This window comes from Apodemus sylvaticus, chromosome 22 (assembly GCF_947179515.1).
Source record: "Apodemus sylvaticus chromosome 22, mApoSyl1.1, whole genome shotgun sequence".
In the NCBI taxonomy this organism is placed as follows: Eukaryota; Metazoa; Chordata; class Mammalia; order Rodentia; family Muridae; genus Apodemus; species Apodemus sylvaticus.
Genome location: NC_067493.1, coordinates 43,568,771 through 43,583,642, shown reverse-complemented (window position 1 = coordinate 43,583,642; position 14,872 = coordinate 43,568,771). Strand labels below are relative to the sequence as shown.

At 47.1% G+C, this 14,872-nt stretch overlaps 1 protein-coding gene across 1 annotated transcript in view; it reads left to right on the top strand.

Moving 5' to 3' along the window:
* Tmem132b (transmembrane protein 132B) overlaps positions 1-14,872 on the top strand; it is a 157,045-nt gene that overhangs the window by 63,113 nt on the left and 79,060 nt on the right. The window contains exon 3 of the mRNA XM_052167639.1: positions 11,644-11,830. Coding sequence (XP_052023599.1) covers positions 11,644-11,830 — 187 coding nt within the window. The remainder of the gene's footprint in view (positions 1-11,643; positions 11,831-14,872) is intronic.

The following is a 14,872-nucleotide window of genomic DNA, read 5'->3' as shown; positions in this document are numbered from 1 at the left end:
ATGCACCGGTGGGCCGAAATGGAGGAAGGGTGGAAATTGGGCCCGGGTCCCATGTAAGCTCTGGCCTCCTTCCCTGCAGTCATAGGAACATCTTATCAAATATGCACACAGGCGCCTTCCCTGTCCCAGGACGCCTCGTTTTTAGACTCTGTAATTGGGTCTACAAGTGGTCTCGAGAGATCATGGAGAAAAAAAAAACCCAGACTGTTACTAGTGCATTTCCTTGTTATTTCACATCCAAGTCTGGCACCTATTGATACTGGGGACAAACCTGCCCCAGTCACGTTATAGCAGGATAGGAACGGGCCCCAGTTCCAAGAGTCTTCTTTTTATTTTTTTTACTTTTTTGGTTTTTTGGATTTGGTTTTTTTGAGACAGGGTTTCTCTGTATAGCCCTGGCTGTCCTGGAACTCACTCTGTAGATCAGGCTGGCCTCGAACTCAGAAATACACCTACCTCTGCCTCCCAAGTGCTGGGATTACAGGCAGCAAAGAGGGAGAGAGACAGATCACGTGTACGAGGTTCTTCCCAATTGGGGTTGACTTGAGATCTGATTATGGTAGAGTGAGTGACCAATGAGAATGATTTTGGTGGTGGTGGTGGTGGTGGTGATGGTAGTGGTGGCGGCATACACCTTTAATCCCAGCACTTGGGAGGCAGAGGCAGGTGGAACTCTGAGTTCAAGGCTGGTGAGGTCTACAGAGTGAGTTCCAGGACAGCCAGGGGCTACACAGAGAAATGCTGGCTTGAAAAACAAAACAAAAACAAAACAAAACAAAACAAAAAAACAAAAAAAAGAAAGGAATTTGGAGGCAGCTATAAATTAGCAGAAGAGTCTGAATGGAAGCTGAAATGGAGGTGTTGGTCCTAATTAATTAATTGGTGTCAGGAGAATTCCTGTCTCTTGAGGGACGGTGCCTCACTCAGAAAGATTTATATGCTTGGGGATGAGAGGAGCTGCGTGGCTTCCCATTGACTTCCTGCTCAGATGATGTTTATTGAAAAGCCATCAGGTAGATGGAAGGTTAACGGAACAGTGATCTGATTTCTGACCCAGGTGGCATTCAAAATGTCAACCTATTTTGAGACTGATCTCTGTTAAAGCTTAAGGTTAATAAGGTTAGAAGTTCTAATTGGGCTTATTTTAGAATATCACTGAATATGATCTCCCTGCCCTCCGTGATTTCACCTCTTCTGGGCAAGTTTTCTGTTAATGGGCTGCATCCCAGTCTTAAACACATAGACAAGGTCATGCTGGGATGCCCAGGCTGGCCTCCAACCTGTAGTCTTCCTGTCTCCATCTCTTGAGTAGCGGCTGTTGGGCTTGGCTCCCTCTCTTGTCTTTAAGTCATTTTCTTTGCTCTTTCGGGGCTGAAATAATGCTTGACTAGAAAGCTGGTGTCCATTGTTTGTGAGGCCCCATAGAAGGGTTTCCTTTGCTGTGTGAGTGTACCTGTGTGCAGGTGCACACACAATTTGTGTGCATATGTGTGTGTGGAGGAGAGATGCCAGTATCTGGTATCTTTCTCCTTTACTATCCACCTTAATTTCTGGTGTAGAGTCTTTTACTGATTCTGTAGCTCGCTGAGTAGTCGAGATTAGCTAACCACTGAGATCCAGGGATCTTCCTGTCTCTGCCTCCCTAGTAGGAGAATTAGAAGCATACACCACCATGTCTAGCTTTCTATATGAGTGCTCAGGGAATTGAACTCAGTTCCTCACACTCACACTGCAAGCCCTTTACCAACTTAACCCTCTTGCCAGTTCCATGTCCTTCTTATGGTGGAGTCAGACCTCCCTGTCCCTGTACCATGTGAGCACTAGCAAATCCAAGAACTAAGATGGCAGAGGGAGAAGATGTGGCACCCATCCCTGTCCCTGATTCTTGATACCCGAGGGGAATGATGTAAGAAGCAGTAGTAGACCCTTGGGACAGGGTCAGCACTTCCTAAATTTCCTGTTTCATAGTTTAAGGTAAGAGGAAGGCCCCATGTGGGGAAGTCAAAATCAGAAAATCCAATCTTGCTAGCTTGAAGAACCCAAGACCCAGTTTGGGGGTGATTCAAAACAAAATGAGCAAGGACCTCCAAAGAGGAGTGGGAAGCCCTCAGATTCCATAGATACTCTTTATCTATGAGGAGTATCAATTACTATTGATTATAAAATATCTATTGTATATTATGAAAACATGTTCACATTAACTGTGCAGCTAGTAAAGAAGCAAAGGCTGGAATATACCCAAACACAGAGCCTCTACGATATAACTATCCACCGTGTCTAGATCACAGCCTAGTATTATTTGATGTAAGAATCAAAAAATGATATGCATATGCCATAGTAAAAGCGAACAATGGAGTGGGTCTTTGCTAGAGCATTTGCCCAGCATGCTTGAAGCTCTGGGTTCAAACCCAGTCCTAAAAAAAGATATTAAAGTATGGCAATCAATGGAAACTGATATAATGAGACTACGATTACAAAGAAGGCAAAATAATTATAAAAATCAAAGAAAAATGCCTTCTGTAGTTTAGATATGGTATGTACCCCTGGGGTTCAGATGTTGGGGACAGGCATCTGTTTTGGTCTCCTGAGTAGCACCGAGGAGAAGTGTTGGGGCCTTCAAGAGGCAGAGCTTAGGGGGAGTCATAGGTCACTAGACTACAGCCCTCAGAAAAGACTGAATTCTTGTAGGACTCCAGTTCTCACTAGAAGAGAGCTACTTCTTCTAGTTCAAGTTTGACACCTTCCTGTGTGATCATATGACCTCTCCCACATATACTCCACCTCACTGTCATGACACTTGCCACAAGGTCATCACCAAGATCAGCATAACAAGATCCCATGATCTTACACATTAGTCCTCCAAAATGTGAGCTCTCTTTCCATGACCCAGCCTCATGTACTTTGCCGTAGGAACAGAAAACAACCCAACCCAGTGGATAGAATCAGGAGCCAAGGAGAAGCTATCAAAGAGCGAAGTTAAAATTCTAGTATTGAACTTCAGTTCAGCATACTATTGAAATAGTAATTTTTAAAACTGGATGGCTTACCAGACGATTCAAGACAATGGAAAAGATAGCCAGAAAACTTAAAGATAGGCCAGTGGAACTTATCTGATCCAAAGAAAAGAAAAAAAAAACTCTGAAAAAATTAACTGAGCCTCAGGGTCTTATATGAGAACAGCCAGACTTCTATGTGAAATTGAAGTTAAAGGAGAAGAGGGGAAAGGGGGACTGGAAAAATATTATAGAAATGATGGCTGCAAACTTTCCAACTTGGTCAAAGGTGTATGTGTTTGATGTTTGACCAGGCATAAGCACTTAATAACTGCTGAATGGTTGCACACACACACACACACACACACACACACACACACACACAAATACATGTGCACCCAGAGGCATGCACACATATACACATATGCACTTGGATGTATATACACACTTTTATGACATAGGGCTTATTGTGGGGTGGAAGGATACTACTTTGTGTGTTATGGGGAAGGAGAGTATGTGAACATGTCATAATGGACCCATTATTTTGTGTGCTAACTGAAAACAATCATGAAAAAAGACCTTGATTGGCTTGGGGTGTAGCTCAGTGGTAGAACTCCTGATTTGGTGATGTGCATGAGGCCCTGAATTTAGTCCTTAGGACCTTAAAATAATAAAACAGATAAAGGCATGAATGGGTGGGTGGGCTATAGATGGATGGATAAGCAGATGGATAGATGAACAGATGAATGGGCAGATAGTGAACGTATGAATGAGTGGTAGACATGAATGGAGATCTGGGCAGAAGAATGGATGGTAGGTAAATGGATGGATAGATGGATGCATCGATAAATGGATGAATAGGTGGTTGGATAGAAAGATGAATGGATGATAAAGAATGAATGGATAAATGGGTGGTTGGGTAGACATCTGAATGGAGTGGGTGGACACATGGATGTGTTCATGCATGAGCAAGCCATGAACTTCAGGGTAAAGATGCTTTGCCATTTCAGACTTTCCCAGAACAGAGGGAAAGACTTTTGCAGGAAAAATTCTAAATGAGTTTCCCATGCTGCTATGGAGTGTGTGTGTGTGTCGCACGCACGCGCGCATACATGGATGTGCATGTGCTGAAGAGACAAGTGTCTAGATTGGAAGAATGAGAAGTGAAGGTTAGAGGTGAAGTCTCACTGGTGGCCAGATTGGCCACAAGGAGTCAGGCACAGGGGTTAAGGAGTATCCGCAAAAGTGTCTCTGATGACCATCCTTGACATCTGGATTCCAGCTTACTTGGCCTTCAGTGTTTTGGAACAATCTTTTCTTCATTGAATACCTTACTGTAGGCACTCAGGGAAGGCAGGAGATCCTGGCCCCACTCTTCGATATTATAAACATTTTATCTTTGACTCTAAGTCATGGGTTTTGTTGTATCTTCATACCCATGCCATTACACTTTATTCTTACCCATTCTTCTTCCTAATGCCCCCTCCAGACCCTCCCCATCTTCAGCTGCCAAGCCCCAACCCTGAAACAGCACTAGTGAGCGGATTCTGGCCTCATGAGGTCTAGCCCTTTGTCGGAACTCTGAGCATCTCTCCTTAAATTCTCCTCTAGGTGAATCTGAGCCCTTTCAGATCTTATATTCTCCAGGCAGCTCATCTTAGGCCTGACCTTTGTAGGTCAGCCATGAAGGATCCTTGGTCATCTAATTGTTACAGTCTCTTGGATGGACAGCTCGGGGCAGTCCTTCCTGCACAGTGTCACTCCCATCTCAGCAGGAAAAGCACCAGGGCTGGGAATAAATTACCATTGATTGCTTTTGTGGCTGCCACCTGTGCCCTGGTGGTCAGGGTAGCCTGAAGGGTGTTGGACTTACAGGTGCCCTCATGGCCACCAGGAAAGGCCCACGGGTGTCCAGCATGCACAGGGCATGATCTCAGGACCCCATTCTCATTAGCAGCAGCTGTCCCTTGGAGAGCCACCTAGACTGTTAAGTGTTAGAAAAAATCCACACTTACAGAGGCTGCTCCTTGTTCAGCCAACAGTGCAAGGAACAGGCTTTACAAAGGTTTCTGTTCCATGTAGAGTCAGAAATTTTCCCTTATCCCTGTGTCTCTCTGTCTCTCTGTCTCTGTCTCTCTGTCTCTGTCTTGGGGACACTATGATCCCTCAATAACTATGACAATCGTACACAAGTGTTTGGAGTCTGTTTCCAGTGTAGCTATGCAATTAGACATGGTGGGTCTGGGAAGCTCCACCTATGGTGACATAACTGGCTCTGCCAGGGCCTTACTGGGCACTGGGCATCAGGACTGCTGACCACTTCAATACTGAGCATGCCGGAGAGTCACCCTTTCCTATGCCCCTGCAGAAAGAGCCAGGTGATTGATCCTGTCGTTGGTCCCTCTATCAGGGAGGGGAATGTCAGAGATTTCTTCAGTCGGAGATCTGGGGTTCTAGATGCACTCATTGGTACTATTCATGTGGAAATGGCTATCCCCCCTCTGGTAGCCCACAAAGAGCCAGCTCATGGTGTGCTGAGAGTAGTAGGGTTGGCGGGTCATAGTAGAAGAACACTGACTGTTCTTATCTCTTTGGGATCTGTGTATGTGTATGCATGTGTGCAGTGCACATGCATGTGTATGCATGTGTGCAGTGCAATGCATGTGTGTGCATGTGTGCAGTGCACATGTATGTGTGCATGTGTGTAGTGCACATGTACATGTGTGCTCAGACACTTGTTTGCACATGGGTACGGAGGCCAGAAGACATCCTTAGGCATTATTCCTCAGGCACCATCTGTCTGTTCCTTTGAGACAGGGTCTCTCATTGACCTAGGACTTGCTAATGACTCTAGACCAATGAGTTCCAGGGATCCTTGTTTCTGTCTTCCCAGCACTGGGGTCACAGGTGTGTGCTACAGTGCCTGGCTTCCCAGGTGACCATGGAGGATTAAACCCAGGTCCTCATACATACATGGCGTGTCCTTTCCCAGATTTGCCATCTCCCCTGTTCTAGGGACTTTGTCTCTTGGAAACACACCCTTTCCTTAACACGGTGGTGAAAACTGAAGTCAGTGAGAACAGAAGTCAGGTCCCCAGCTCAGCTCCCAGCTGAAGCCATGGATGTTCTCTCTGTCTCTTTAGGAGAGCTAATGGGATTAGAGGCTCCATCTACCATGCCGTTATCCTCAGTCTGTCATGCTATCTCCCCTGTCAGTTAGCAGCCTGGGCTTGCCTTTTTCTCTGAAGAGAATCTAAATAGAAATAAAACCCACTGGGAAGTCCACTGCTTTATATAACAATTTTTCTGCTAATAAAAGAGGAACGTGTTGGAGGGCAGGGGGAGAGATCACTCCAGGAAGTTGTATTAGGAGCTGGGAGTGAGAGGACTCTGAGCCATCATTTCCTGGAAGGGTTTTGGGATGTTGTCAGATAGTGATGGAAGGGAAAAAAAATAATTGTGGCAATTGTCTTAGCTGTCTCCGGGCTTGTCACGGTGATGCTGATAAAATCAAATAAGCTGGAAGTGAGGTGACTTGTTAGTGTGGGAAACGGCCTGGCTCTGGCAGCCTAGGAGTGGAGGTGTCCAAAGTGCTTGCTCATTACCGGGACTGATTGTCTCCAGCGCTGGGAAAACGTTGGTAAGCAGAAACAATGTCTGGATGAGGGACCTAGCATCCCTTTCCCGAGCTGGGGCAGTACCGGAGCTGCTGGCTGTCTGGTTGCAGCTGTCTGGCTGCAGCTGATCTGAGAGGCAGATAGAGAATTTAGGGAGATAATTGTTCTTGAAAAATGGTTTTAAGTTTGAAACAAAAGCTGAACAAACCCGATAATAGGGATAGTGACTTTATTTTTTTTAAATAAAAATTTTAAGTAAAATAATTCTTTCCCTCTCCCCCACCTTCCTACTCCTTCCTTCCCTCCCTCCTGCCCCCCTCCCTCCCTTCCTCCCTCCTGCCTCCTTCCCTCCCTCTCTCCCTCTGTCTCCTTCATCTTCTCTGTCTTTGTCTTTCCGTTTCTCGGTCTCTTACACTCCCTCCATCTTGCCTGTCTCTGTGTCTGTCTGTCTCTCTCTGTGTGTCTGTGTGTCTGTGTGTCTGTCTGTCTGTCTGTCTGTTCCCCCCATCCCACAAGGTCTCACTCTGTTTCCTTAGCTGTCTTGGAACTCACTCTGGAGCCCAGGGTGACCGTCAACTCTCTGCAGTCTTCTTGTCCCAGCCTTCCAAGTCCTGAGATAACAGGCATGAGCCATCTTAAAGTACACAGTTCAGTGGGGTTTTTTTTTAAAGCCTATTTGTAAAGTTCTGGAATCATCACTATTTACAATTTGGGGACATTTTTGTCAGACTAAAGGAAACTGCCTATTAGCAGTCAGTCCCCATCCTCCACCTGGCCTGACGCTTGCAACCGCTCCCCTGCTTCTTGCCTGTGTGGATTTACCTGCTGTGGACATATCCAACACCAGGCTCACACCACATGTGGCCTTTTGAATGGCAGTTCCGGCCCATTCTGTAATGTGCATCCCGGTTCAGCCTTGCTCAGCCAACAGTCCCTCCATTGTGAGCTCACGGTGGAGCTGTTTGTTTCCTGCGGCTGCGACCTAGTCCCTAGGGACTCACTTAGTGTGTGTGTCCCTCTGAAGTCTGCAAACTTGCTGGCTATCCACTGACTCATTGGTTTGTCTGATAGACACTTAGTGAACACTCAGTGTCTCGGGCAGTGTTCTGGGGACACATTAGTAGGAAAAACAGGCACACACACACACTCACACACACACACACACACACACAAATAACTTGCTTTCGTGACACTTATGTGCCTCTGACTGTACATCCATCTATGACAGTTGACACCATCAGTAAATAATAGTATGTCAGAAACAAAGACCACAGAGTAGTCAGATTTGGAGAAGGGCAAGAGAGTCGCAGACATGAAGTCAGGCTGTAGTGAGACCTCACCAAGCAGATGGCATCGAACAACGGCTGCTCCTTTTTATGTAGCAACTTGTGTTCATGTTGATGCTTGGGACACATTTTTCCATGACTTTTTTTTGGAGGGGGGAAGCTTAAAGTCACTCATTTATTCAACACATGTTTGCAGAGGATATGCTTGGCTCCCAGGTATATTTTAGGTGTTGGTTCAAATGTCAACTCCTCATCTCCGGTATTTCCCATTGTAATTCAGTCTCTATTAAAAAGTTGAAGTGACTGCTGTTCATTGTCATCTCTGGATTTTTAAAACTTGGAAAAAAAAGTTTTTTTTTGGTATGTTTCACATTTGTCATATCCATCCCTTACTGTCCCTCTAGCTTTCCCCAGGGCCCCCTGTCTCTTTTCCCTTTGCTTTCCACTGGAGATGTGATGCTACCAGCTGCTTAGAGTTTCCTACACTGACCTTGGCACAATGGCAGACTGGAACCGGGCATGGAGAGCTGGTTCAACCATCTCTCCCTCATTTTCCCAGAGTGTTCTCTATCACAGCAAGAAATGAGACGAGGAGTGGCCGAGCTTGCTGATTTGACTGTTGTCAGAGCAGCAGCAGTATGGTCCTTTGTCCTTGGTGCGTGTGTGTGCCTGTGGTTGTGTGTGTGTGCCTGTGGTTGTGTGTGTGTGTGGCTGGAGCAGCTGCCCAGGCCCACACTGTGTTTGCTGTGGGCCATCAGCAGATCCCACCCTAGATCACTGTTTGATTCTCACCCACTTTTATTTATATTAAGGTCCAGGATAAAGGTCCCAAGATGAAGCAAACATAAGGCCATAATCCACAGCATTTTGTTTCTAGAAAATCTCATTTGGGGAATGTTGTTCCCATCTCTGCTTGGTGGCTCGGGACCATTTAGAAGTTGATGGGGAGAAAAATCCTATGTAAATGAGAGGATGTCACCCCCCTCCATTTTTATTTCCCCCTCTTTCTCTCCTTTCTCCCTTCCCGCCATCATATGTACATCGCCACGGTTGTCATTGTGAGTGTTACAGTGTCCGTGTCGGGATGTGGTGCTTGGGTCCAGCTGATGGGTTGGTCCTCCCCATGACTCCTTTTCTCATACATGTTTGAGTTGCAGCCATACTGTGCACCTCAAACCTAGGTTGGGTGTACCCAGGGACTTAGGGATGGGGCTAGCCTGTACTACAGGGTAATGCTTCCCTTTGAGATGGAGTGTCAGGAAAAAAGTCTTTCTGCAAGGAGATCTGTATGCCCAAGCATCCCCAACACACGCACTCCTGCACGTTTCTGCCCCTGCCACCAACATTCACACTGCTGCACATACCCACTCACACCTATACCCACCCTGCATACACACACCCATACAAACGCACCCACACCCATATCCCCACCTCCCACCCCACATGCACACACACTCCTGAACATGCCCATGCACTCTCCCACGAGCCACACATGGGTACTTCATGGCTACTTGTTAGCTGCCTTATGCCCGCCTCATGGCTGGCCCCGACATGCTGGTTCCTTAGTAGCAGGCACCATTATTAAACTGAGACTCAAAGAGCTCTTTCCTTAGTCTTTCAAAGCTTATCAAGAGTGGCTTGGGAGCAGGTAAAATTAATAGTTATGAGCCAATTTCCATATAAATGAACTTATTAGAAAGTACCCAAGCTGCCTGAGGTAGAAGATTTTTTTTTTCTGATTTGAGGGAAAATGCTTAAAAACAAAACAAAACAAAACAAAAAAACCCCAAAACCAAATAAAACCCTCACAGCTGTGACTCCATCGTGACTACCTTTCCATCTATTGCCTCTGCATTTGGACCAACTTACAGGCTGGACGGTACATGGTTCAGAGAGCGACTGCCCTGTCTCACCTGACAGGACTGGCTTTTCTCCTTGTTTACCTCAGAGCCCACACACAGCTAGTTCTGACAGGGATGGCACATGGAGCCTTCTTCATTGCACCATTTCTGGTTCCTCAAAGGTAGCCACCATTATTCAATGCTGAGAAAGAACCCCTTGGTCTGAGAGAAAGCAAAGGTTGCATCTTTCAGGATAGATTATCCATTACAGGAGGCCTGCTGATCAGTGGTATTTCACATCCAAGTGTTGGATGCCATCTTTGGAACCTTCGGAGACAGTGTTCCTCATGCCTTGTTTTACAGAAGTCTTGGTGTGAGGGAGCTGTCCATGGTTCCTCTCAGTGAAGCAGCAGGCAGGAGGTTCTTCCCCTCCCCCCAGTGTTCTCCTCATAGATTAAACACTAAGACACCAGTGGTGGGGGAGTGCTCACCAGGCTCCATGAGACAGGACAGAGGTCTTGAGCCCCTTTTCATCCAAACAGACTCATCATCAGAGAAGGTGCAAACTGGCCTGGGGGACTCAGGTTGCAGGGAGTTGGGGAATTGGCTCCCTGCTGACATCCTCCTGGGGTCCCAGTCAAGATAGATGCGGGGAGTTGGTAAGATGCTCACAGGATGGGATCCAATCACAGACCCATGCTGATGACTTTGTATTCTTCTCTATGTTTGGTGAATGATTTCCAGAGCAGTAGCCAGCCTTTGTTTTCCAAGAGCCCTCATGTGCAGGAGTGTGTATGTATGTGTGTATGGATGGGTAAGGGTGTGAGTGGGCACACACAGGTGTGTTTGTGTTGTGCATTAAGGCAGATAGGTGGTATTTCTGTATATTATATTTAATCTAATTTGGGGCTGATGGAAAGTCTAGCATAATCCTCCTGTCAGCCCCAGTTTCTGTGATAATCTATGTAACCTGTGTCATCCTTTCTAACCATTGATCTCATGTTGATCCTGTAAGCCCACAAAATCATCTCCATTCTGTAAACCCTGATGAGTCTGAACCAGGGACTCACGAGTTACAGAGAAGCTGTATAGACAGAACATGGTCTGTGCCTGCTTGACTGGAGGGGTGGGGAACCTGGATCAGAGAATTCTCTGCTTTCCCTGATGGTTCTGTGGGTGTGGCCTGATGGTTCTGTGGGTGTGGCCTGATGGTTCTGTGGGCGTGGCCTGATGGTTCTGTGGGCGTGGCCTGATGGTTCTATGGGGGTGTGCAGGGCAGAGAGCTTTGTAGGGCATGGCCAGAGATGCAGCAAAGCTGGGCTCTTGTACTTGTAATGGTGTGTGTGTGTGTGTGTGTGTATGTGTGTGTGAACTTGACACAAGGTAGGGCCATCTAGAAAGATGAAACCCTTATTAAGAAAATACCACCACCAGAATGGCCTGGGCATTTTCTTGAGTAATGGTTGATGTGGGAGGGCCTAGACCACTGTGTGCACTCTCATACCTGGACCAAGCAAGTCAGTAAGCAGTGTTCCTCCATGGCCCTCTGTCTCAGTTCCTGTCTCCAAGTTCCTGCACTAATTTCCTTCTGTGACAGAAGACTGTGAGCTGTGTGCTGAGATACACCCAGCCCCAACCCCAAGTTGCTTTTTGTAATGGTGCTTGTCGCAGCAATAGAAAACAAATAGAAAACTCAATAAAGAGTGTCTCTTCTTTAGGGAAGGGATGCACACCCATTCTGAGGTGCTGCCACCCATGGGTAGCCATGAGTGAGTCTCCACCCTCTCTAACTCCTCCTTAACAAAGATTACTATAGTATTAGATTACTATGTCCTTTACTTTCTGCAGAATCATGTGCTTTTTACATGAAACCATTAAACCCTGATGTACGTCTGTTTTTTTCCAGGGCAAACGGCTCCGTCTATGAGATTCTGCAGGTGGACTTCGGCGTTGATAACAGCAGCGGCCTGGCTGGGGCCCAGCAGATCACCTGGCAGGTAGAATATCCCGTGGAAGATTCCATGAGTGAGCTCTTCGTATCTGAGATCTTCATCAGTCAGACAACCTTCGTGGGCATCGTGCCTCTCACCATGGTAAGGAACCAGGGCTCGTGAAGAGGAGCCGTGAAGGAGCTTCCTTTGAGTTCTGTTTGGGTTTTTCTTTGTTTGGTTGGTTTTCCTCTTCATCTTTAGGGATGTGTGGGTCCCTCTGAGTGAAGCATATGTATGTGTAGAGGCTCTGAGGCTTATAGCAGGAATCAACCTTTACCGCTTTCCTTTCATTGCATAAAACGAGCTGTCTTTCAGTCAAACACGGAACTTGCCAATAATGTCCAGTCTCTTGAGCCAACCTGCTCTGGGGACCTTGCTTCTGCCTTCTTGGGCTAGAATAACATGCCAGCCACCTTATCCACCAGGTATTTGTTTGGGGTTCTGGGGATCCGAACCCCAGTCTACACACATGCGTGGCAAGTGCTTTAACCACTGAGCCAAGTTCCAGCTTCTCCTCTGAATACTTACATCACTCAAGGAAACATGCAGTGCCTTTAAGGCCATCATCTCTCGCACGCTTGGTGTGCACTCTTTGAACAAGGGAAATGTACTTAAGCGGCGTTTTATTTACCTGCTTTCCATAAGGGCCCCTGGGAAGCCATTTAGGGTTTACTGTACGAGGCTCTTTTCATTTGTGGTGTTGCTGAGTGGCTCGTGGGGACCTCTCGCCTTTTATCGTCTCCATCTGTGTTCATATCAGGTCCAAGTGTTATACTTGGGGAAGATGGTTTCACTGAAGTGTGTCATGACTGTGTGCCGGGGACAGAGGCTCTAGATGCTCAGGAACTAGACCCTTGTCAGTTGGCCTGTTCTGTGAGTCCCCAGGTGGCCTCGACGATTGGCAAAGCTTAGAATGCAGATGGTCTGAAAGAACCTTGTTGGGAATTGACTGGCTAAAGCTGGACAGAGTCCCAGAGCCCATTAAACTGCCCACATGTCTGCCCCGTTGGCATGGCAAGGGTGACATTTCTCCCTCTGAGCTTGTCTGGGGCTCTGTTCATGTTAGGCTCAGGAGCCGCAGTTGAAAACAGGATTATGGGTAGAATTTCAGAACCTCCAAAGCATGGTGAGAGTGGGTGCACATTGGAAATACTAAATATTGTTGGCCTTTCTATATTGGACCCAAATGTGTGGGGGGATCCACATTCAGATATTCTGGGCCACCTGTGGCCAGCTGTTGAACGTGTGACCCCGGTGCTTCAGTCTCAGCTGCCAGTCAACTTGGTTTTGAAGATCAGTCTCACCATAGTGAGCCGCAGTTGACTCTGTTGGAACTGCAACTTGGCAGGACATTGCTTGTTAAGGGTCGACCTGAGTTCCAGGAGGGAGGCTGGGTTTTCCTGTATCTTTTTTTTTTTCCAGGAACTCATTCTCCAGCTCAGTGTGCGTGAGGCCTGGCGTGACTGAGCTTGTCTCGGGGCTGTTGTGATTTACTCCGTGTATAACGGATAACACCCAATTCCCTACAAGCTCGGAAGCCTGGGATGGGATGCGACTGCAGGCTGAAGGAGTGTACCTCGCTGTCTACAGAGGCAGGTGCCAGTTCCCGGGGGATGCTGTGGAGTGACATGTGCTTATCTGTCAGGTGGGACCAGGTCAGGACACTGGGGTTGCCTTAGTACAGTCCTTGGCCAAATCCAGGCCCATGCCTGTTTTAGCAAATCAAGTATTACGGGAACTCGAGCCCACTTAGGATGAATCACCTGCGGCTACTTGGATGCCGGGATGAGGTTGTGTACAAGCAGGCTCTGGGAATGCATCTCTGGCTTGAGTTTAATTTTAGCACCTGTAATGAGTAGCAGTTGGAGATGAATCCCGAGAACACCGCTGCTGAGAGGCTTTGGGGGAAATCTCCTCTCCTGCATCAGGGCTCATTTCCCAAGGAGGTCTTTGCTGACATGATCCTACCCTCTTTGTCCAGTGGTTTCATGCCTTCTCTCACGATGGATAGGGTTCTATAGCCTTTCTCTCATGGCCGCTGCATGGTGGGACAGCATGTGGACGGATGTCATGCAAGCCATGTGGGGCTTGTTTCTGTCCCTTGTCTGTCTCCAGTGCCTCCTTCTCCAACGGTTTCTGGCTCCTGCATCCCCTAGAGGCACCAGTTTATATCCCATGCATCCTGCTCCGCTGTGACTGCTCGAGTCTCTCCATGTGGCTGAGTTCCACTCAGGGACACTTCCTTGCTTTTGACTTTGCTTGCTATTGGCTGGAAAGTGGAACGGCTGAATTTGTTACATCTTGATCCCCTATGTAGGGTTCAGGGTGACTCCAGGTGGGGCGTGAGGGATGGCTGAGTTTGCTCAGGAGAGTTTCTGAAGGATTTTCTGAGCTGTTCTAGGTAAAGCGTCTACAGTCATTATGATCCATACTGTTACTTACATCATTGTCAGCATGCTAATTATCGTTCACAGGGAGAGCTGATACATGCAGGAATAAACAGATGTTGCATCGCAGGCTAGGAGGTGGTACTTCTCCTGGAGATTTAGATGTGAAATTTCACCACAAGCTCAAAATGTGTGAGCATTTTTTTTTTTTGATATTTTTCAAGACAGGTTTTCTCTATATAGTCCTGTCTGTCCTAGAACTCACTCTGTAGACCAGGCTGGCCTTGAACTCAGAAATCTGCCTGCCTCTGCCTCCCCAGCTAGTGGTGCTGTTCCAGGAGGCTATGGAGCCTTTAGGAGGTGGTGTCTAGCTGGAGGAAGTCGGTTGCTTGGAATGGAGGGCCTTGAGGTTTATATTGCTACCCTGCTTCCTGTCCCTCTGTGCTGAGACGTGAGTTTTAAGGTCTGCTCTTCTGCTAGCACACAATCTGGTCATGCTTCCCTACGTTCCCTGCCACGGTGGATTACATCCCTTCAAGCCATGAGCTGAAGTGAGTCTCTTTCCCTTCACCCAATTATTTTCAGCTACTTTGTTATAATGATGAATGAAGAGACTGTTGTCAAAGGCCAACTGACTGTTGTGTGTGGGCTTCTTCTGGGGAGACTCAACACACATGGTTTGTTACTCAAGATGGAGGACCCACAAGAGATAAAACCCGTGATCGCACCAACGTCTAATGTGGGTAACGTTTTCTAT